The 21,108-nt window shown below is 55.5% G+C and overlaps 1 protein-coding gene and 1 long non-coding RNA gene across 2 annotated transcripts in view; both read left to right on the plus strand.

Annotated features, from left to right (window-relative positions):
- LOC137862757 (uncharacterized) overlaps positions 1-12,629 on the plus strand; it is a 38,165-nt gene extending 25,536 nt beyond the window's left edge. Inside the window, exon 9 of the long non-coding RNA XR_011100504.1 lies at positions 10,985-12,629. This is a non-coding gene — a long non-coding RNA (uncharacterized lncRNA). The remainder of the gene's footprint in view (positions 1-10,984) is intronic.
- A 958-nt stretch (positions 12,630-13,587) lies between these two features.
- BARX1 (BARX homeobox 1) lies at positions 13,588-17,474 on the plus strand. The gene is made up of 4 exons (XM_068695101.1): positions 13,588-14,368; positions 16,020-16,308; positions 16,425-16,509; positions 16,837-17,474. The coding sequence occupies exons 1-4, from the start codon at positions 14,164-14,166 to the stop codon at positions 16,999-17,001; spliced, it is 744 nt and encodes a 247-aa protein (XP_068551202.1). The 5' UTR covers positions 13,588-14,163; the 3' UTR covers positions 17,002-17,474.
- The last annotated feature ends 3,634 nt before the right edge of the window (positions 17,475-21,108 follow it).

Here is a 21,108-nt window from a genome sequence, read left to right on the forward strand (position 1 = left end):
GGGGGCGGCACGGCCCGGCCCGGCCCGGCCTCGCGTGTGGGTGACCGGCCCCGGGGAGCCGGGCTCGCTGCGCCCAAGGCTGTGTAAATCCGGAGCGGCTTCAGCGCGGCTCGGTCCGCGCAGCGCTCACCTTCCCCGTGGCCTACAGCACCCGCAGGCGCCCAACAAGCAGCGCAGCCCCTGCCCCTGCCTCCCTGCAAACACCCAGTGCGCTTCCCCTGCTGCTGCTGGCGCTTACAGGCCTCGGTGTGTGAATTCTCTGTGACTTGGCCTGTGCGATGTGTCCCTCGCCACCAGCTGTAATTCGCAGTGTGCTGAGCGCGGCTGCGAGCGTGCCGTGTGATAGCTGTGCCCTAAAGTTGAGTTTATCGTTACATAATTACGTGAATAAACACACTTCCTGCATGCTTCAGAAAGAATTTATAAAGTTCGTACTATTCCTAAAATCAAGCGTGAAGTTTTCTTTGTTTTGTTGTAAAGATACAGCCACAGGGGCATACCACGCTTTTTGAAAACAGCCACTGGCTTTGCTCCTCTGTCTGAAATGAGGAAAGAAGAGCAGTTTTTCTCCACATCACGCCCTTGATCCCGCTCATCATGCAGCTGCACAAACACTTGTGCCAGCACAACGGTGTGTGGACAGGACAAGCCTGCCTCTGTCTCTGTGCTTCCCAGCAGGCTGCACAGGGCAGGGCCCCTCTCAGCACTGATCCATGAGGAAGGAGCGCTCAGAAATGTCTGGTTTCAAAAAACAGGGGTGTTCCAGCCTAGTGAGCCTAAGAGAGCAGAGAACTCACCAAGAACGAGTGGGGAGCTCACAGACACAGACAGGAGAACGTTATTGTGGTTAGTTAGAGCAATTCCATAGAATATAAGGAGTGAAGAAAGGAAAAGGGCCATTTTTGTTTTCCCAGGAAGAGGCATGCATTCAGGTTTGGTGATACTTCTAGGTACATACTGATGCTCTAATAGTCTAGGGCCGAGTTCAAATCTGACACAAATGGAGTAACTCCCGCGAAGCCGAACCTATCTACCCCAGATCTGCGCTCTGCTGTTCAGATTTTACAAACCTTACCTGGCTGGAACTTATTTTAGATCAGCACATGCCACCTTGTGGCAAATTAACATCGTGCATCTGTTGTGTGTGTTTTTTTTTTTTCCTTTTTTTTTTTTTTTTTTTTTTTTTTCTCTTCCCCTCAGCTCTGCAACAGTTTCTTTCTTTATTAAGGTACTGCTTCTTTTTATATTCCTTGTATTTGGGGGCTCAGATTGCTGTGGTGCCAAGCTGGGTTTCATCGCAGAAGTTCTTCTGCTTCATCTCAGTAGTTCCTGCATATGTTGGAAACTCAGTTTGGTGATATTTTGTACCTTGATCACATGTTCTGCCAACATAATGTGTGCTTTTCAGCAGGGCCTTCTGAGCACGTTCCAATTCAGAGCCATAGCAGCAAGCTGTAGTTGGTTAATCTGGAGAGTAAAGCATCACAAAGAATACTGGGCGCCTGCCTTTAAACTTTTACTGTGATTTCTGCACCCAAATCATTCCTGCTCCTTACCTCTCTGGCACAAGCACTGGAGTTAAACACATTATTCCTCTTTTTTTTTTTCTTAGGTCCCACTCGCTCACTGGGTATATCACTGTTCTTTTCCAGCGTAAACACAGCCTTTACAAAGAGGGTTTAGGTTTTCGCTACAGGCCTCTCATTTGCAGTGTTTATGCAGGCGTATCACAGATTATACAATGTCTGTCTTGTTTGCAGTGAGCATCAGTGTTATGGGAAGAGAACAAAAGACTGCCAGAGATAATCAGCAGATGTAATGAAACAATGCCAGTAGCAAGAAAAAATAGCTGGAAAGGCCGCTTTGAGGTTAGAGCCGTCCGCAGTGGAATGTGGTAATGCTGTTGTTAGTTTGGAGAGTGGATCTTAAGTAGGAGCAAGTTTGCAGATCCATTGCAGCCAGTGTATCTCCTAGATACCATGCGAATGTTTTGCTGGAACTCATTCACCTTTTTGGCTTGCAACTTTTTCCTGGAGCAGACAATGATGACTATTGCCACAGGTTTTCCACGACGTTTTGCCTGGGCAGAGTGTTGGTGACACCTCCCACTCATCCCTCCCATCCTCTGACGTGCAGCACCCTGAGGGTGGAACTCCTCGGGCCAGGGTGGGTTTTGTTTCAGAGCAGGACAAGTGCAGCAGACACATTTCTTCCCGTCTCACCCATTTCTTGTCCTTTCACTCGGTTTCATCTGGATTTGGTTCCTATTCCTTTTAAAAAGGTGCAACTGTTTCTCTGTCATGTTACCGGTCTTCCTATTCTGTAGGGGTTGGTTTATTATTCTCACTGTTTTGTTTTTTGGTTTGTTTGTTTTTTCTTTTAATTGAGTGTTTGTATGGGATGTTATTGAGTTTCCATCTATGTATCTTTCCAGATTTTTTGTATATACTTTACATTTGTTAGCTTCAAGACCTTAAAAATGCACTTTGGCCTTTACGGTTGTGTTAGCCTGGGAAAGAAAGTTGGGAAAAGAAAGAAGGGTAGGGAGTAGGAACTACATCTTAATAAACCATCTGGAATGGCCAAGGAGCAGAGTCAAGCAGTGAGTCAGTGTGCATCTTTTAGTTGCCAAAACAGAGCAACCTGTCACAAGATTTGTGCGGTAAGACAAAAAATGCAAATCAGGAAGACTGAGCTGCAGAGGTGAAACCTTGTGTTTTATGATCTTTAAGGCATTAAACAAAACCCAGAGACCTCAGGATTAGACTTTGACAAAGAGGACTGGAGATATTTGTAGGAATATAGCTCACTAGCACTCCTGGAGCTGTGCATCCAGAGGGGAGGGGACAGCTCTCAGGTAGATATGGAAGTATTGCTTGAGAGCTGTATTGCAGATTGTCTTGGACAAAGGGTTGTTCCAGGTGCATCTGCCTGGGAATTTGTGTGATACATTTAGCTAGCACCTTCAGTAACTCCAGTCCAAGTCTCTGAATAAACCCATCCCTGTAAGAGGGACTCGAATGCTCCTGGAGGCAGCAGTGAGCCAGATTCTCCATCTCTCTTATGCTGTTCTCTCTGTGGGAACAGGAGTGAAAACATGATATGAAGTAGTAAGTGCCGTAAGTGCCATCATTGTGTCTTAAAGCTTTTGTACATTCAGCTGCAGTGTTATCCAGAAGGCTGTTCCATAGATAACAGTCAAAAGTACAGCCCATAATTCTACCTTTCTTGACATGACAGTGGGACAACACAGGTGTTTTACCAGCTCTGCGCCACTCAGAAAAATCAACCAAACCAAACCACCTGAGGCATCAGATTGCTTCAAGCTCACAGCATCTGCAGTGTGCTGCCAGTGGTGTTGTGGGCCACAGTAGAGCAAGGGTTTAGAGCACGTGGTGTATGATGACCACATAACCAGGCATGCCTGAGTGCAGGGCATTCAGAAAGGTGAATTTGAAATACGTCTGTCTTCACCACTTGCTGGGAAAATAAGTTATGTCAGTGCAGTTATCAGAAAGCAGTATATATGGCAGAAGTGGACTACTCAGTGAGATTTTAAAACACGTTTGCTTTGGCTGTGTTTTTGTCACCCCTTCCGTGAATGTCTGTGCCAGTAAAAACAGCTTTGGAAGCCACGTGTCCAGAGTTTAAATCGACAAGCGCAGGCGTTCATGCTTGAAGGGCACAGACACTTCTTAGGGGATGTAAACAGCACAGAGAGATGTACCTGCTCTATCACAGCTAACCATTTCGCAAGCAGCTCTTCTAATTCCGCGGATTTGAGTTACTTTGTTTTTAATAAAAACAGAGTGCTTAGCATTGTAGTTAGACTTGAGGAAACCACATTTGATTCAGGAATATTATGCGGGTAATAAAAAGAGGCTTAAAAAAATCAGCCGTTTTCTGGAGATTATTTGCTCAGCTCTACTATTAATATTGTTTTGTTTGCCAGACTATGATCAAAAACATTTGGCAGGCGAGACTCAGTCAGGAAAGTAAGCCAGTGAAGTTGAGCTGTCATCTGAGCACATACAGAAAAACTGTTCTCTTGGCATAGAAAACAGACTGTTTACAGAAATAATAAACATGCCCTCTAAAATTATGTTCCTTCTCTCTAAAATCATGGAAGGTCACAAGACTTTGACCCTACAGAAGGAGCATAACACTTTATGAGACTTCTGTCAAAGCACATGATAAAAAATAAATACACTGTAATAAAGAAGTGTCAGTCTGATGGCTCAAATGTGCCTTCCCAACGTATTCTGTCTCCCTTCCTTAAGATGTGGTATGCGTGCTGCCACGCAAAGGAAGCCCATCTGGAGGGGATATCAAATCAATCCATTTGCCTGATGTATCAGTTGATGTAATTAACTTTTGTTTTATCTCCCGAGTAAACCTTGTAAACAATAAAATGTGTCAAAGTAAAATACAATCTATTGAAAAGTGTAATTTGTAAATGTCCCTGTGGTGATTCAGCTGCTGGATAGAGCCCCAGATGCTGAATATCCATGAGGAGTAAAGGACTGATCTGGCCAAGACTTGGATTTTTTCTGAGCCCTGACGATAGATGGGTGAGATACAGGCAAGGGAGCAGGCAGTGGCTGGCTACTTCAGCAGCTGCTTACAGCTGGAGCAGGACTGCCTTCACAGCTTCTGCCAACGTGCCCAGAGGGCAGGAGTCTCACCTTATGTTCACCTTCAGGATTTCCAGGTTTACTCTTTATTTGGGTTCCTTCTTCCTCCCCCGTAAAGCTGTTTGTTTAAGTTCTGCTGCGTAAACTCCAGGCACGGGAGTGAGAAATATCACTCACTGTCGAGAGCTCAAGCAAAGCAGCACAGCTTTCCTCGGTCGTTTGAACGCCCACGGTGGGAGCCCTCACTCAGGTGCTTCTGGGGCTTGCTGCAGGGCGGGGGCAGACAGAAAGGTTGTGCTTATGCCAGCCATGGACTGAAACGGTTTGGGGTGTTTCCATGGGAAATTTTGTCTGGGGTAGTCTAGCATCAGGTAACCTCTTGGCGTGTAAAACTGTGATGAGACAGCTATAAGACCTTTTGACTGCATAAAAAGAAGCAGGGTGAGCATTAAGGCTGGGCTTGCCCTGAGCCCTGGGCTGTTATAAGTTTTCTGGTGTCTAATTGAGATTTTTATTTTTATTAAAAATCTGTTAAGATGCTTCAGCTCTGTTTTTGAGGCTCACACAGATCTGTAGTCAGCGCTGCTGGGCTACCTGTGGCCTTTATGAACTCAGGCACCCATGTCACTCTGGCACACAGCCACGAGCCCTTCCTCCGGCATCCCAGTAGTTCAGAGCAAGCAGAAGTGTTTCCCTACTGCCGTCCTCCATTCCTGTTTTCCTCCTCTCATGTACAGCACAAACCCAGTCAGGTGATCCCGCTTTGGAATTCTACCAGTACAGATAATACATGTGAAGAGCATAAAAGATATTTAAACTTATAAAGCTTGAGCTACCAGCTTGCTGAGAATGAGTGTGCAAGTATTTGGCCTTGAGCTTTCCACTCAGCCCCAAACCCACAAAAGAGTTTTACGTTAATCCAGAAAAAGAAAAAAATGCTCCATTTGGTGGTAGTTTAGATTCTGTTCAGTTATAACTTACAACCCCAAAACATAAGAAGTTTACAGTTCATAAATTATACAGCACACAGCACATGCTGTTGTAATCTGCACATAATCCATATGAAGAATTAACACCGATGTCTAAACAAAATACAAAGTCACTATAGGCAATCTTAAACCTCAGCTGTACAGTTTTTCTGAACTATTTTGGCTATAGACATGATTTTTCACCCCTCTACCCTCATATGGTATTAATTCAATTGTTTTATATGTTATACATGCGTAAGAGCTAGAAGGGATTTCCTTAAACAACAAACATTGAGGATAAAAAGGTTGGTGTTTATAAAAACGTCAAACTCAAAGGCTCTTCCATAACTTGTTAGAGGATTGCTATCATTTAAGACTCAAAGCCCAGTCATTCAAGAAGTCCTCCAGAGAGGAAAGGTAATCCTGAGTTTCCACTCGTGAGTTACTGGTCTGATCCCTCAGAAGAGCATGAGCAGTAAGCATGCGGAAAGGAGAAATTTGGTTAGAAAGATCAGAAAATGGCTATGGGATGGCTCAGTTCTGCAGGCCGTAGCATTTGGTCACTCTGTTGTTTGTTTTTTGCTTAGAAGCTCAGTATGAAACCAGCAGATAAATGGCTCCGAGTACGCGCAGTTGGCATTGGTGCAACTGCCTGATGCTGCAAGGTGTTGAAAGGTGAACTTCTCCATTGCAGCTGAGCTGTTGCTCTTCCAGAGACAGGCTGGCAGGGCAACAAGCGAGGAATGAATAAAAGACCAAGGATTGTCACGCCTCTGTGCCATTTGCCTGCAGGTCAAAGTCTGTGCTGGAAGACAACGCTCACCCAGAGGGCAGGACGGGAGAGCTTCCAAAGTTGCTGGGTCCAATCCCAGTCCCAGCAGTGACTGATCAGCTTCCTGCCCTGTGATCAAATAAAGCATCAGCAAAGAGTATAGCTGGAGTGTATGGCGTGGGTTTGGGAAAAAGAACAATTACGCAGGAGCTGCATAAGAACAAAAGACTTAGGAAACCACTATCTCAGTTAAAAATGTGAGCTCCCTGGGATTGCCTCTTGTACAGAGATCTCAAAGAGCCTTCGGAGGCAGAAGTAGGGGTTAGGAGGACCAAAATTACTGCTGTGGTTGGGAGGTGGGATGAGAGAGACAGAGTAATCGGAGAGGGAATGCTGCGGTAATAGTGTTTGGAGCTTCAGCGAGAACTAGCTGGTGAGTGGAGCGGCAGATTTGTGTAAGGGAGAAGGAGCAGAAATGGGTGTGCGGAGACTCCCCTGTGTACTTCTGGCACCCTGTTTCTGGCACAGCTGAAATATCAGCTCTCAGAGCCAGGGCGCACCGAGGTCTGTGAAGTTGAACGTGACTGTCAGTGCTGGGGGAGGCTGCTCGGCACCCATCGGCTGCTTTGCCGAGGCTGCTGCTGGTCTGCTGGTGCTGAGCTCTCAGCTGTTTGAGGAGGCATCACTACTGCTGCTTGCACACAGCAACTTCTCCAAAGCAATGACTCTCATTTATTAGTCATGGTGAAAATCTTGTTTTTTCATGTTGCTATTCACTAAAATACAAAAAGCAAAAGTGGAACTTTCCCTTTTTGCAGGAAAATCTTGTGATATTAACAGCTTAGAAAGCATTTTGCTGAAACTTCATTTGTGATTTGAAGGGAATAAGCTGCATTCTACAGCTTTTTTTTTTTTTTTTTTTTTTTTTTGAGTAAGCTAAGGCCCCAATTATCTTATGAAAACTAGTGGAAAGATTTCTGTTACCAGTGTTGTACCGCTGAATCTGTTTTCAATGTTGGAGTGCTTACACTTTTTTCCTGTTTACTTTGGTGCTCAGTGTTGTATAAATACAGTACCAAGGAGATGCTGCCTTGCTTCTCAGAGCTTCGTCCTTCCTCTTGTGCACCTGGAGGGGATGTTTCTGCATCTCTGCTCCCTCCAGGAGCACCGGCAGGCTCGGGCAGGGACACTGCTGCCCTTCGGTCCTGCAGCAGCAGGCTCTGTGCTGGTCTGCCTGGCCCTGTGAGACCTGAGGAGGACAAGAAAGCAGTGAGATCCTCTAAATTTGAGGTTGGAGTCCCTTGTTTGAGTAATGTGCTCATAGCCTAACACTAATATTTTATTTCAGAGCGAAAAGCCCCTTTCCAGGTGAGAGCCTCACTCGTCCTCAGTGTTGAAGGCTTAGTACACGTGCTTGGGAGTCTTTAGGTTGATCCGGCTCTGGCTAAGCGGTCACCCAGCTGTAGGAACAGCCAGAGGACACAAAATGCTCCGTCCCCGCCTGCCACCGACCTGCTGGCTGCCGCGGGGCCCGGCTGAGCGCTTCTGCTGCCTGCCAGCCCCGGGGCGGTGCTGCCGGTCCGCTCTTCTGCGGGGCTCCCCGACAGGCCAAAACGCGATGGCCGGGGGCGAGGCGGTTCCTAATCGCTCTTTTCCTCGCTGTCCCGCCGCTTCCTTCGGGGGATGTTGCCAAGGCCCGGCCAGGCCCGGCAGAGGGCACCCGCGGCACAGCAGCGGCGCGGGGCCGGGGCCGGGGCCGGGGCCGGGGCCGGGCGCACGGGGAGCCCGGCGCGGGGTTGGCCTGAGCAGGACCCGTAGGGTCGGGCAGGGGGTCGGGGGCTGTGTCGCTTCCCCCGGCGGTGTAGGAACGTCATTCGTTCGCAAAAGTAGTTTTAGAAAGCCCTACAACCCCCGTCAGTCAGCTCTCAGAAGGCAGGGGAAGTCTGTTTGGGCACAGGGGAGCGTGCAGGATCGCTGCAGCCTTCCAGTTGGTGGTGACGCCTGTGTGTGGGGCCCGGGTTTACGCTGAGGCCTGTTGTGCACAGAGTAATTAACTTTTCTCATGCAGATAGTTGTGTTTGTGTGAAAGACAAAGCAATTCATCTCCCAGAATCTCACACCTTCAAGGGAAAAGGGAATTTTCTGTGTACTGATTGGCCTTTATTAACATGTCTCCTTTTAAAGTATTTTGCTGAAGTCTGACCTTCCTAGTCCCCTATTTCATTCTAAATTAGGTGGATCCATTAATAGGAGCAAGAAAAACATGGTTATTCCCCTAGCAGCAGGACGCAGGAGGAGGAAGGTAGCCCTGCAGAAACATTTGTACTTTCCCTCTTTTACCCCCACCGAAGTGAACCCACGGGACAGCCTTCCCGTGGCTGTATCGCCTCTTAGTTGGCCCCCAGGCAGTGGTTTCTGTGTCCCAAGGCAGCTGTGCGAGCCCAGGAGGGTCGCTGCAGGGGACAGGGTCTCAGCTGGGGGCAGAGCTGCCTGAGCCCCCGCTGAAGCTACCAGATAAAGTTGGGCTTGATTTTACTTGCAGTCCTCCGTGAGCCGGATCAGCTTTAGAGTGGGATGCACAAAGCAAAGCCCTGAAAGGTTTTTGGCAGATCTCTCCTGCAGGTGCACAGAGGAAGCACAGGGACTTTACTCAGGCTGGCCTTAGAGCTTAGCAGGTGCTTTTGGCAGGACACTCGTGCTGCTGGAACCATGACCCCTCCGTGAGCCCCACCTGTCTGTGACAACCCGGTGCCATCAGCTGCCTGCCGCCTCATGAAAATCACATTCCCTTAAACCAGGTCCTGCCGTGGTTGAACCAGAGGCATGATGGCCAGTGTCCTGGGGCTTTTGGTGTGTTTAAATTCAGCCTGCCAGTGTGAGGCACCCATAGCTCCCTATGGACAAGGCTCCCCTGAGTGGCTGCCCAGGCTCCCCCGCTCAGGTACCCTGCAGAGCTGACTCCCAGCCATTCTCCCATGGCTCCCAACTCATGACCAAGCCTCCTGCAGCCAAAGTTACATTTTTAAGAACCCGTTGAGTCTCAGCCAAGCTATAGAGATTAAAACGGATAAAGGCTCTTAGGAATGTAAACAGCATAGAGAAATCCTAATCCACGCGGCACAATGTTATTCAAAAAGAAAAAAAAAAATATTCTAGACAGAGGTGGTAAATCGTCCTCGCTTCCCGAGCATGCCAAGCCTGGGACCCCACGTGCAGCCTTCTCCCGGCAGAGCTCCAGGCCTCGTCCCAGAGGAGGAGCCCACGGGAGGCTCGGTGCCGGTGCTGCTGCCCTGGCAGGTGGTGTGTGCGCAGCAGTCCGTGCTGCACTGGGCAGCGTCTGAAAATAGGAGATGTTTGGGAGGTGTCAGGCACCTGGCTGCTGGCTTTAAGATTGTTTTCCTGAGGTGTTTTTGGTCGGGGTAATTTTGAGTAAGTCTCACTGAGCCCGCTCTGCGGCACCTTCCGTGCCAGAGGGTTGCACCTCTGCGGGAGTGAGGGGAGATCCCAGCCCTCGTCCGGCACGGGGGTGCTTCGGTGCCTCTGTGCCTGGACTTTGAAACGAGATCCACGTACAAATCTAAAGCTTGTCTGAGAAATAAGCTGGCAGAAAGGAACCCTTCGTTGCTTAATTGTTTTATACTGTTTGGCTCTTAAAGAAAGCTATATTATGTAATTGGCTCTCTTAACAGGGTTTTTAACTAGCTGTGGTGGTGCTCGTGAGAGGCCGGGAAGTCAGCTTTAATATGATTTTAATATGTATAAAACATCTTGTTATTTTAAAAATAAAATGTTTCAATTAGCCATTATTGTGTTAAATGACTTAAACATCTCCCTGCTGATCTATAAACCCAAGCCATCCAGATCTGACGTAGCACTTGAGAACAAGAAACCCAAACTGACTGCGGGCTAGCCGTAAACCTGAAGAATGTAGGGATTTTATTCTGTTTCTTCACTTTGCTTTTAAAAACTGAAGGCCCCAGCTCCACACAGATGTAGTCATTAACTTAATTTTATGAACTATAAACAGTCCTAGTCCAGTCAGTCAACTGTGTACGCAGTGAATAACCTAAGCACACGTTTAAGTGTTTACAGCACAGGGGCTAATGTGATATCATTAAGGGCATCTCTAATTTTGCAACAGATGCGGGGATTGCTTGAATTTAAACTAAAACGCGGGTGATAAGGACAAGTCATTGTTTTCTGTCTGAAGGTAGTTTAGCGCCCAGAAATGGGTAGTTCAGCTGTAGCTGCTGTTTCAGGTTGAAGGTATTAACTGAACTACCTACTTTTAAGTACCTACTTTTGACTTACCCTTTTATGTATATCCTGCCATTTGCAAACCACACTTGTTGCTTGCAGGGTAGTCCCAACACAGATAACAGCAGCTTCGTGTGCTCAGTTCCACATCCACGAGTGGTTACAGCAGTGCTGTGTGGTCAGCGTTGGTGTGATTCAAAGCCCAGCTTGGCTTTTCCGAAGCCCTGGACTGTGGGGTTTATGTCAATGGCAGCCTGGGGGCCTGTGCTCGCCGTCACTGAAGGACTGGGCTGTCACTCCCCGTGCTGAACCTGTGCATCAAAACCCTGTTTTGTACGTGTATGTGTTCACAGGTTTGTGTGTGACAGAGAAGGGCTGCATGCAGCGTCACATCACCATCGACACAGTGTCTATAAAAGCCACAGAGGTGCTCTCTCTCCGAAGGAAGGCCACGGCCCCAGAAGGGTATTGCAGGAGACTCCCCCATGCCACCAATGGGCTACTCCACTGATGGTTTTCTTCGGTGGTTGGGTTTTTTGGTTTTGGTTGGGTTTTGTTGTTGTTTTGTTTTGACAGCAGCTCCAGGTGGAAGGAGGGTTATAAATGCACTGTCAACGAGCGAAAGTGAATTGCAGCTGTCTGGTAGCTGGGACAGTATTTTGGGGGGCTGGTGAATGAGCCCCTGATCCTACAGACCTTTGTAAGCCTTCCATAGAGGACAGTTTGTAGAGGAGACACTATTACAGGAAATATGTCCGGCCTGAAATCTGTCACCGTTTGCGTTTAGCTCCTGGTTTGCATTTCCAAGCATTGCTTCCCTTGCCTGGGGACTAGGCAAAATGAAAGCTGAAAGAGAAAAACAACAGCAACTAAAACCAAACCAAAACCAAACCAAACCCTCCTTTACAAGTCCTATTTATCTGAGAAAAGAGGAAGGCTCAGCATCCTTCCCGGTGCTCCCTTACTCACCGCTCGTGCCCTCCGTCGCTGTGTGCCCGCAGGGGAGCCCCGGCACCGACCTCCGGCTGTCTCCGAGCAGGATTTGAGGCTCCGGAGCTGCCGGGCTGCCTGCTCGGCCCGGGTGGCTGCAGCAAACCGCCCGGGGAGGGATGCGTGTGGCAGTGCTCGGTCCTTCAACCCGCAGCCCGGGGCACCCGTCGGGGCATCGCCGTCGGGGTGACGGCGCCGTGCCGGGAGCTGGCTGCGGGCTGCAAGGGGCAGGGAGCGCGCATTTGGTCCTTTTGCTCCTTGCTGTGGCTCAGGGGAGAAGGACGCCCCGAGAAGTCGCGTGGAAAAGGCGGCGGAAAAAATCTTTCCCCGTCCAAACGGGCAGCAGTCGGCGAGGGGAAAGCCCCCGGCCGGGGGAAGGGTTTGGGGGCGCTGAGCGGGCTCCTCTCCTCCTTCAGGGCGCGGCTTTCGCTGCCTCGAGCCGCGGCCGACGCGCAGCCAGCTGCCGGGATGCCCCAAGTGCAGAAGAGAGCAAAGGGAGGCTCCAAACGCTCCGCGTTTACAGAAAATAAAGATCGGGAGAGCTCCTGAACAGGGCAGAGGTATTGATAGGTTCTGAAACTAATGACGTACGTGCGAAAAAAAATGCTAAAAAGTGGGTAACTGTCGAAATAATTTGTATTTCTAACAGTTCGATAGACTCTTTGCTTGGTGCGAGCAAAATAAACACTTCTTTTTTTCCTTTTAAGGAAAAAAGATGATTCCCTTCTAGCTGATGGAAAACGAAGTGCACAGAATTTGGGGCCTGCAGAAACGTCCCTTTCGTCCCCAAACCCCGCCGAGCGCCGAGGTGATGCTGCTCGGGGCAGCGCGGCTCCGTGTGAGCGGCGGGGCCGGGCGCAGGGTGCAAAACCCCGTGTGTAAGAGCACAGGGAGTTAGGCGATTTCGGTCCTTTCAAGAATCACTGATAAAAAATACAAATAAAGCACCGCCCGATGTCCTCGTAGCAGTAGGATCTGCTCCGCAGCGGATTTCTGCCGCTCGGGAGCGACGTCCCGCAGGCTGCGCCCCGGGCTGCGGATGCTCCCCTGGGCAAAGCAGGGGGCTGCGGGGCTGGCGCTGAGCTGCGGGGCGCTGAGGGAAGGGCAGCGAGGTGCGGCACGGGGAGGGGTGCTCGGCGGTGTGTGCTGTGTGTGTGCCGCTCCCGGAGGGGAGGCTGGGTCAGGCTGCTGTGGATGTGTCCGCTCGCTTGAACGGGCCCCAAATTCTCCCCCAGTTTACGCATGAATTATTCTTCTCGTTATTCACCAGCGGCCTCTTTTGCCTCGGCCGTTAGAAATCGGTACCTTGGCGTGAGGGTAGCTCCTGCTCTAAATAAAGACGGACAAAAAATACAGACAGACGGACGAGTGGCCGCGGAGGGAACCGGGCGGGTCCCGTCCCGGTGCGCTGGGCTCCGCCGAGCTCGGAGGGGTCGGTGCCGGTCGGTCCCGTCCCGTCCCTGCCCGCAGGGGACACGGCAGCGGCAGCCGGGGCCCTAAGGAGGGCAGGGACAGCGGCTTTCGGCGTTTGCGAGGACCGAGGGGCACGGCTGTGAGCTGAAGGGACACGGGGCAAGCAGCAAATCCAAGCGGAGCCGCCTGGTACAAGTGGCAGCGAGGCTATGGAACAGGTTACCTCGGGAAGCCCTAAAAGCACCGAGCAGAAACGAATTCAAGAAGCACCTGGCTTTGGGCGCATGCAATGAAAGGCGGAGGAAGGACGTGGCGGGGACATTTTGGCCGCGGCCCCAGGACCGCGGGGAAACCCTCCCAACCTCTCCCCTTGCTCGCCGAGCGACCCCGCGGGGCCAGCCCGGGGGGCCCGGCAGCCCCGAGCCCCCCGAGCGCGCTGCGGGCGTCGGGGCCGGCCCCGGGTCGCCTCGGGCTCCGCGGCTGGGGAGAGGGGGGGGGGAAGAGGCGGCGGCTCCTCCTCCGCTCAGCCCCGGGGGGAGCCGGCCCGGGGGGGCGGGCAGGTGGCGGGGCGGCGCCCGGGGGCTGCCCCGGGGCCGGGGGCCGGGGGTCGGGGGGTCGGGGCCGCGCTGGAAGGGCCCGGCGCTTGTTTGGGTGTCTGCTGGCCCGCGGCGGGCAGGCAGAAACGTGGGTAATTTGCTTTCTATGGCAGGGGATCAAATGCTCTGCCCTAACCTCTCGCTTCCAGGTACTCGCCCGCCCCGGCCCCTTCCTTCCTCCGCGGCCCCTCCCGCGCCCTCCCCCGCCGCGCCGCCAGCCCCGCCGGGCCGGGCGCTATATAGGCGGCTGCCCCGCGGCCCGGGGCGGAGAAACGCTGCCCGGTGCCGCGCCCCGGTGCAGGCAGCGCTCGCGGCCCGGTGCCGAGCCGTTCGAGCTGGGGGGGCCGAGCCGAGCCCTGCCCGGGGGTAGGGGTAGGGGCAGGGACAGGGCGGGGGGCGGCGGCGGGGCGATGGGCAGAGCCCCCCCTGCCCGGCTCCCAGCGGCGCCGGCCGGGGGGCTGCGCTAGGACGGCCCGGCGGAGCCTCGGCCCCGCGGCCGGGGCTCGCCCCCCCCCTCCCCGGGGGCGGCGAGGATGCAGCACCCGCTGGAGCTGGGGGCCGCGCACTACTTCCCGGCCGAAGCCTTCCCCGACCACCGCTCGCACCGCTACCGCAGCTTCATGATCGAGGAGATCCTCACCGACCCCCCGGACGCCAAGGGCGCGGCGCCGGCCGGGGAGCTCCTCAAATTCGGGGTGCAGGCGCTGCTCTCGGCCCGGCCCTACCACAACCACCTAGGTACGTGCTGCCGCGGGGCCGGGCCGCCTCCGGGATCCGGGCTCCGAGCTCCGGGCACCGCGGCCCGAGGGGTCCCGGGGCCGGGGAGGGAGCAGGCTCCGGGCTGCGGCTCGCCGGGACCGCGCTGCATCGGGGCGCCGCTGGGCTCCCGGGGCTGGCGGGCAGAGCGCGGCTTCGAGCCGCTCCTCGGAAGCAAAGCCCGTTAATTTGGGCAGCGAGCAGCCGCCGGGCTCCCTGCACACCGGGCAGGCTCGGGGCCGGCGCCGCGGTGTAGCGCTTGGGGCCTAAAGCGGAGCTTTGCGCGGCTGCCACTGACGGGCCCGGGCAGAGGGCGGCTGCCCCGAGGATTTGGGGATTTTGGGGGTTCGGGTGAGGTGCAAGTGCCGGGGCCCTGCGCGGCGGGCACAGCCGGGGGGCTGCGGAGAGCCCCGCGGACACGGCGTCAGCTGGAAGCCCGATGGATGGACGGACAGACAGACAGGGCGATGGATGGAAAGCGCGATCTGTCCCCTCTGTTACAGTATCTAGGACAAATGCAGAACGTTAATGACATATCTCTCCTTTTTTTTTTTTCATTTTTTCTGTTTTCTTTTTCTCTTTTTATTTTTTTTTGGTCGTTGGTTTTTGTAAACTCGAGTTTTTCGGTGCGCTGCCAGAAGCTTTCGTTTCCAAAGCCGTCCCACCGCAGAAAGGCCGCTCTTTCACCCGTACAAACGAATGGAACGGGACCGTCCCGAATTCTTTTTTTTTTTTTTTTCCTTTTAAAAGAGAAAAGCGTCGAGCCCCACAGCCAGGGAGCAACATAGATTAGGACACGCGGAAATCTGCGTTGCTTTAAGTACCGGTTTCAAGCACCGGTCCGGCTAAAACGCAGTTCGCAGGCTGCCGGGCGGCGAGACGCGGCTTCGAGCAGCAGCGGGGTTTCTGCTGCGGCCGAGGAGGAGGAACCCGCAGTGAAGTTCCTTACAGCCCACCCGTGGGGATTGCTGCCGAGTTTTTAGGGCCGGGGAGAGCCGCGGCGGCCCTGGCCCGGGGTCCGCGGGGGGCGACTCCGCACCCGGCGCGCCCGGGACCCGCTGGGGGCTGCGGGACCGGGCCGGGGCCCCCGGGCCCTGCAGGGCTCTCCCGGGGCCGAGAGGGGCCTGAGCCGCTCTGTGCCGGCCCTGGGGTGGGCTCGCAGCTCGGTGCCATCGAGGGAGCTCCCGGCCCTGCTCCCGAGCGCGTTTTCGCAGCCAAGCCAGGGGCTGTGGGTCCCGGAGGAAGATGCGATTGTTTGCGGGTTAAAATCGCGCTGCGGGGCCCGGGGGAAGATGCGATTCAGTTGTTCGGGGACTGAAATCGCGCTGAGGGGCTCCGGGCAGGGAAACCCTCGGGGGGCTGCCCGCCCGGCCCCGGCCGCACGTCGGGGGCGAAGCCGAGCCGGCGGCTGCGGCAGCTGCTCGGGGGCATCGGCGGGGAGCGCTTGGGAATCGTTTGGGAAGCGTTTTAAAGCGTTTCCACCTGTACGCCGGGAATCACCCGGGAATCACCGGCTGCCGGCCGGAGGGCAAAGTGTGACCCCGCGTCCTCGGGGGGACGGGCGGGCCCGGGGGGGCTGCGTGCGGGCTCCCCGCGGGGTCTGCCCGGCTCTCACGGCCCCTCTCTCCCGCAGCCGTGCTGAAGGCGGAGCCGGCGGCCGTGTTCAAGTTCCCGCTGGCTCCTTTGGGCTGCTCGGGGCTGAGCTCGGCGCTGCTGGCCGCCGGCTCGGGGCTGCAGGGCGGCTCCGCCTCGCCCCATCTCCCGCTGGAGCTGCACCTCCGCGGCAAGCTGGAGCCGGGCCCCCCCGAGCCGGGCGGCAAGGCCAAGAAGGGGCGCCGCAGCCGCACCGTCTTCACCGAGCTGCAGCTCATGGGGCTTGAGAAGCGCTTCGAGAAGCAGAAATACCTCTCCACGCCCGACAGGTAGGGCAGGCCGGGCCCTCCGGAGCGGGGCAGGGCGCGGGGGGAGTTTTTGCTGGGGAGGGAGAGGAGCCGCGGGCCGGCCGGGCTGGCTCTCACCGCCTGTCTCTCTCCCGCAGAATAGACCTGGCCGAATCGCTGGGGCTCAGCCAGCTCCAGGTGAAAACCTGGTACCAGAACAGGCGCATGAAATGGAAGAAAATAGTAAGTGCCCGCCTCTGACCCTTCTGCGCGCCCCGCCGCGGTACGGGGGCAGCTCTGCCGCCTCGGCCTTCTGCATGCCCAGGGCAAAAATGCATGTGGCGGGGGGAAAAATAAGTTTTATTCTCATATTTAAACTGATATATTTGTGTGCCCGCGGTCTCTGAGGCCAGCATCACCCGGCCCGGGCCCTCCTGGTTTTGCTGCCGCCCCCGTCGGGCTGCTCGGCTCGGCTCGGCGCGGGGCCGCGGGAGGCTTCTCCCGAGCGGGGCCGCCCGAGAACCGCTTTTACTCGGCTGTCCCCCCCTGTGCTCCCTCCCCGCCTCGCAGGTGCTGCAGGGGGGCGGCCTGGAGTCCCCCACCAAACCCAAGGGCCGCCCCAAGAAGAACTCCATCCCCAGCAGCGAGCAGCTCTCGGAGCAGGAACGAGCCCGGGACGCCGAGAAGCCGCCCGAGAGCCTGGGCTCGCCGGCTGAGGTCAGCCAGGAGGAGTGACCGGCACGGCCCGGCCCCACCGCCGCCGGCCCCGAGCCGCTCCGCCCGGCCGGGAGCGCGGCCACCGAGCGCCGCCGCCGCCGCCCCGGGCCGGGGTCCCCGGGAGGAGCCACCGGCCCCGCACCTCCCCGCTCCGCCGGCAGCGACCCAGGGGGAAGAGGGCTGGAAGGGGGGAACCAAGCGGTTCGTGGACTGCTGTCGCCTTGGGTTTCCGACGAATCCAGCGTTTGGCCCGGCCGCGTCCCTGGCCCCAGCCCCGCCGCTCCTCTCCGCGCCCGCGGGGCGCTGCGCCCCGGCCCCCGCTGTGCGACGGCCCCGAGGGGCCAGGAGGAGGACACTGGACCCCACCTTCACGTCCGCTCGCTGTCTGAAACCCTGTGGTGCCCCTAGTTACTCGAAAACTGCATTTTACGATCAGTTTTATTAATGCGAAGATATTTACTTTATTTCAATAAAGTATTTTATGAACTATTGCTCTGAGTAGCGTCATGCTTTTCCTATTTTTTTCCTATTTTTGCTATTTTTTTTTTTTTTCTTTCCCTCGGCAGCAGTTAATCTGTCCGAGATTCAGACGCGAGGCCCGAGGCCGCCTGTCCCGGTCGGGGGCAGCACCCCCGGGTTTGCTGGAGCGCAGCGGGGCAGGAGCGAGGCGATGCTTTCGCACTGTACATGCAGGGAACGAAGCGCTGCTGGTTGGAGCGGCTTTGGGGCTCGGCACGCCGGGTACGGGACCCTCTCGGCTCCCCAGCCCCGGCTCCTTGCCCGCCTCTGCCTCGGGTCACGGCCCCTTTCCCGAGGCTCTTTGCTAATTGCGGCGACGTAGCAAGAAACGGTGGCTTTTTTTTTTTTTTTTTTCCTTTTCGGTCTTCGCTGTACTTTTTCCATTGAGGTATCAAATTATAGAGCATCTACAGAGACGTGCAATTATCATCATAATGAAAAAAAAAAAAAAGAAAAAAGAAAAATAAAAGAAAAAAAAGGCCCACCAAAACCCAGAAGCCTCGCAGGAAGCGGCGAGAGGCGGCGGGGAGGGAAGAGGGAGCAGGACGGGGGCAGCGGAGCCCGGCTGCGGAGCTGAGCCCCAGCGGCGGGGTGCTAATTGGCCGGGCCTCCCAATTAATTAAAGGCGGTGATTAATGCAAGGCTGCTGTAGGGAGGTCCTGCAGCGGGTGCAGGGTACCGCTGCCTCTCGTCCCGTCGGGGGCTGGGCTGAGCCCTTCCCCGGCTGTGCCCCGGGGCCGCTTCCACGGCGGTGGCCGGGTCCCCAGTGCCGTGCCGTGCCCTGCCGGTCCCAGCGGGTCCGTGCCGGGTAACCGAGCCCTCACCGAGCTCCAACTTTCGGTAATGCCGCCGTTTCTCGTTAAACAGCACGAAGGTGGGGCAGGAGCGGTGCTGACGGCATCGACGTGCCGTAAAAAGCCCTAAACAGCCCTAAAAAAATAAAAGCAGCCCCGGGTCCCTCTCGGCCGGTTCTCCGCTGAGGCCCGGCCCGGTGGGGGCTGCGGGCGGCTCCTGCTCGCGGAGCCGTGCCCGGGGTTAAATAAACCCGGGATGAGCGATGGAGTGTTTGTAAGCACGGGACGCGGCCCGTGCCGAGCAAACAGGAAGCCAGCTCATATTCTTATGCTAAAATGACTTCTGGATTTAAACAAACAAATAGCTCGAGCTGTTTTATTTAACCTGGGGATGGGGATTAGGGCTGGGCAGGGCGAGCACGGCGGTTTCGAGGAGGGCTGCCCGCCGAGGGGCCGCCCGGCGCGGAGCTTGGGCTTTGTCCCCCGCGGCTTTCGGCTCCCGGCTGTTGGCTCCGGCCGCCCCACAGCGCTTGGAAGGAGCAGCCGCTCTTAATTAGGAGGTAGATTCGCGGGTGCGTTTACCTAAATTACCGGGCTGACGAGCGGTGTTGAGCAGAGCTTCGGAAGCGGCTGGGGTCAGTTCATTGCTGTTACAGCCGCGATGCAACCTCCGGACCGTAATAACCTCCCTACCGTAGTCCCCAAGCAAACCCACGGACAGCGAGATTTTCTTTCCCCAGCTGAGGAAGTGGCGCACAAGTGATTGTTTTTCACAGACCACGAATGAGAAAACGTATTTTACTCTTCCCTTGCAGACAAGGCGGAGGGAAGGCAGGAGCGGATCCCTGGCGGGGCCGCGGCCCTTCCCGGGGCTCCCGGGGCTGGGCTCGCCTCGGCCGCCGCCGCCCGGCTCCGGTGCCCTCCGGTGCCCGCCGGCTCCGGGGGTCTCCCCTCGGGGGTCTCGCAGCGGCTCCTCCGCGGAAGCCGGGGGATGCCTCTCTCTCCCTTTCCGGTGGACCACGACACGAAAAGCCTCGGCGGAGCCGGTAGCAGATGCCCGGGAGCCGCCTCCTGCGAGGAACGGAGGCGCCCGGAGCCCCCCAGCCTCAGCCCCCCGGGCAGGGCACGGCCGGGCGGCCTCGGGATGCGCTCACCGTGTTTGTAAGCAAAGGGCGAGGAGGATTTTGGATACGTAAACACGGTGTGAATGAAAACCTTGTATCTCCAGCGCTGTGCTGTGACCTCGACATTAACGGGCTCCATGTTTGGAGCCGCTTGCCGATAAACGTTTTTTTTTTTTTTTTAGTAGTAACGACTTTAATTACAAACTTTCCTTTTGGAAGGAGCTGCTCACACCACGGGTTATGTGTGTGCTGACTGACTGCCCCCAGGGCAGCTGCACCGATGCGAAAAAAAAAAAAAATCCTCTTAATCACACGACAAGTCAGAAGAAAACGAAAATGTGCTTGATTTGTTTTTTCCTTGTAAAATACTTATTTAGTTCGGCGTGGGTTCTTGCTCTCTTGATGAGTTCCCCCGTTGTTTCGGTCAAGGCCCGGCCTGGCGGGTGCCGCCCCCCCTCGCACAGAGCCCGGGGACAGCGCTGCGCCATGGCCATTGGGGCTCGGGGCTCGCCCCGGTGACGCCGGCCGGAGGCTGAGCGGCCGGGAAGAGAGCACAGCGAGCCTCGGCAGCACGCTGCTTTGGTGCTAACATATCGATTTTCAGCTCGGTGCAATCGTTTTTCATTTTTTTTTTTTTTCCTTTTCGATTGCCTCCTGCAGCACGGATGCAGCACGGGTACCCGCGTTCGCGGCGCTTCAACAGCAGAGCCGTGTGTGCGGGGACCTGCAGCGCTGCCCGACGGCAGCCCTGGAGAAATTGGGGACGAATTTGTCCGGAGCTGGGGCCACCTGGAGCCGGGGGGGACGACGATCTCCCCCCGTCGAAGCACCTCGCAGCGCTGCCCCTGCCCTGCGCCGTGTGCCCGTGGCCGGCCAAGGGCAGGCGGGGCTCGCCCCCCTGATGTTCCTTCTCCTCCCCGTGTCAAAAAAACTCTTTTTTTGTAGCACATTTATTCTGGCATAAACGCATCCGCGCTTGGGAGCTCTGCCGTTCGCATTACAGCAGCAGAGGTAACGCGCGGCTCTTCTCTGTGTAAGCAGAGCAGAAGGGGGTGGGTTGAAGGCTGGGAAAGCCCCATCGAAAGTGGGCTCTTCCCGTGTTTCAGTGCTCATCCCGTCCCAGTCAATGGGCTACCGGTGTGATGGTTTCCTTAACAAAAGGCCGTTTGGGTGCGTTTCCAACTCAAACATCCTAAACTCGCTTTTCCCGAAGCATCTCGGGGAAACTCCAGGCAGGTCCTGCTCTTGCAGCAAAGCCCGCCCAAAAACAGCCCCGCGGAGCCGCGGCGCTTTGAGATTCCTGACGTTACTCCGGTTTTACACCGAGGCAAAAGTTTACTGACGTTGCTCCGGTTTTACCCCGGGTACCGCTTTTGAAGAAGATGCTGCGCCCCGGGCTTCGTCGAGGCGGGTGTGAGGGCAGCGTTTGGGAGAAAAATCTAACGAAGACATCAGCTCGAGCTAGGTCAAGCTGCAAATCGTTAACCGGCAGGCGAGGTGTGGCTGTTAGAGGTCTGACTCGGTCCAAGTGGTTGGCCCGAGGTCGTGGCAGTGCTTGCTGCCGTGATGATGATGATGATGATGGTGATGCGTGAAGGCGAGCAGCGAGGCCCGCAGCAGCAGCGTGTGGATGGAGGGAGGCAGCGCCGGGGCTCGGCGAGCATCGTGCCAGGGCCCTGGGGCTGCCA

The sequence above is a fragment of the Anas acuta genome, chromosome 11 (assembly GCF_963932015.1).
Source record: "Anas acuta chromosome 11, bAnaAcu1.1, whole genome shotgun sequence".
In the NCBI taxonomy this organism is placed as follows: domain Eukaryota; kingdom Metazoa; phylum Chordata; class Aves; order Anseriformes; family Anatidae; genus Anas; species Anas acuta.

Excerpts from the sequence above, each read along its gene's own strand:
- BARX1 (XM_068695101.1), top strand. The coding sequence starts at position 14,164 with ATGCAGCACCCGCTGGAGCTGGGGGCCGCGCACTACTTCCCGGCCGAA. Across the intron at positions 14,369-16,019 it reads GCCCTACCACAACCACCTAG|CCGTGCTGAAGGCGGAGCCG; the intron begins GTACGTGCTGCC and ends TCTCTCCCGCAG. Across the intron at positions 16,510-16,836 it reads GCATGAAATGGAAGAAAATA|GTGCTGCAGGGGGGCGGCCT; the intron begins GTAAGTGCCCGC and ends CCCGCCTCGCAG.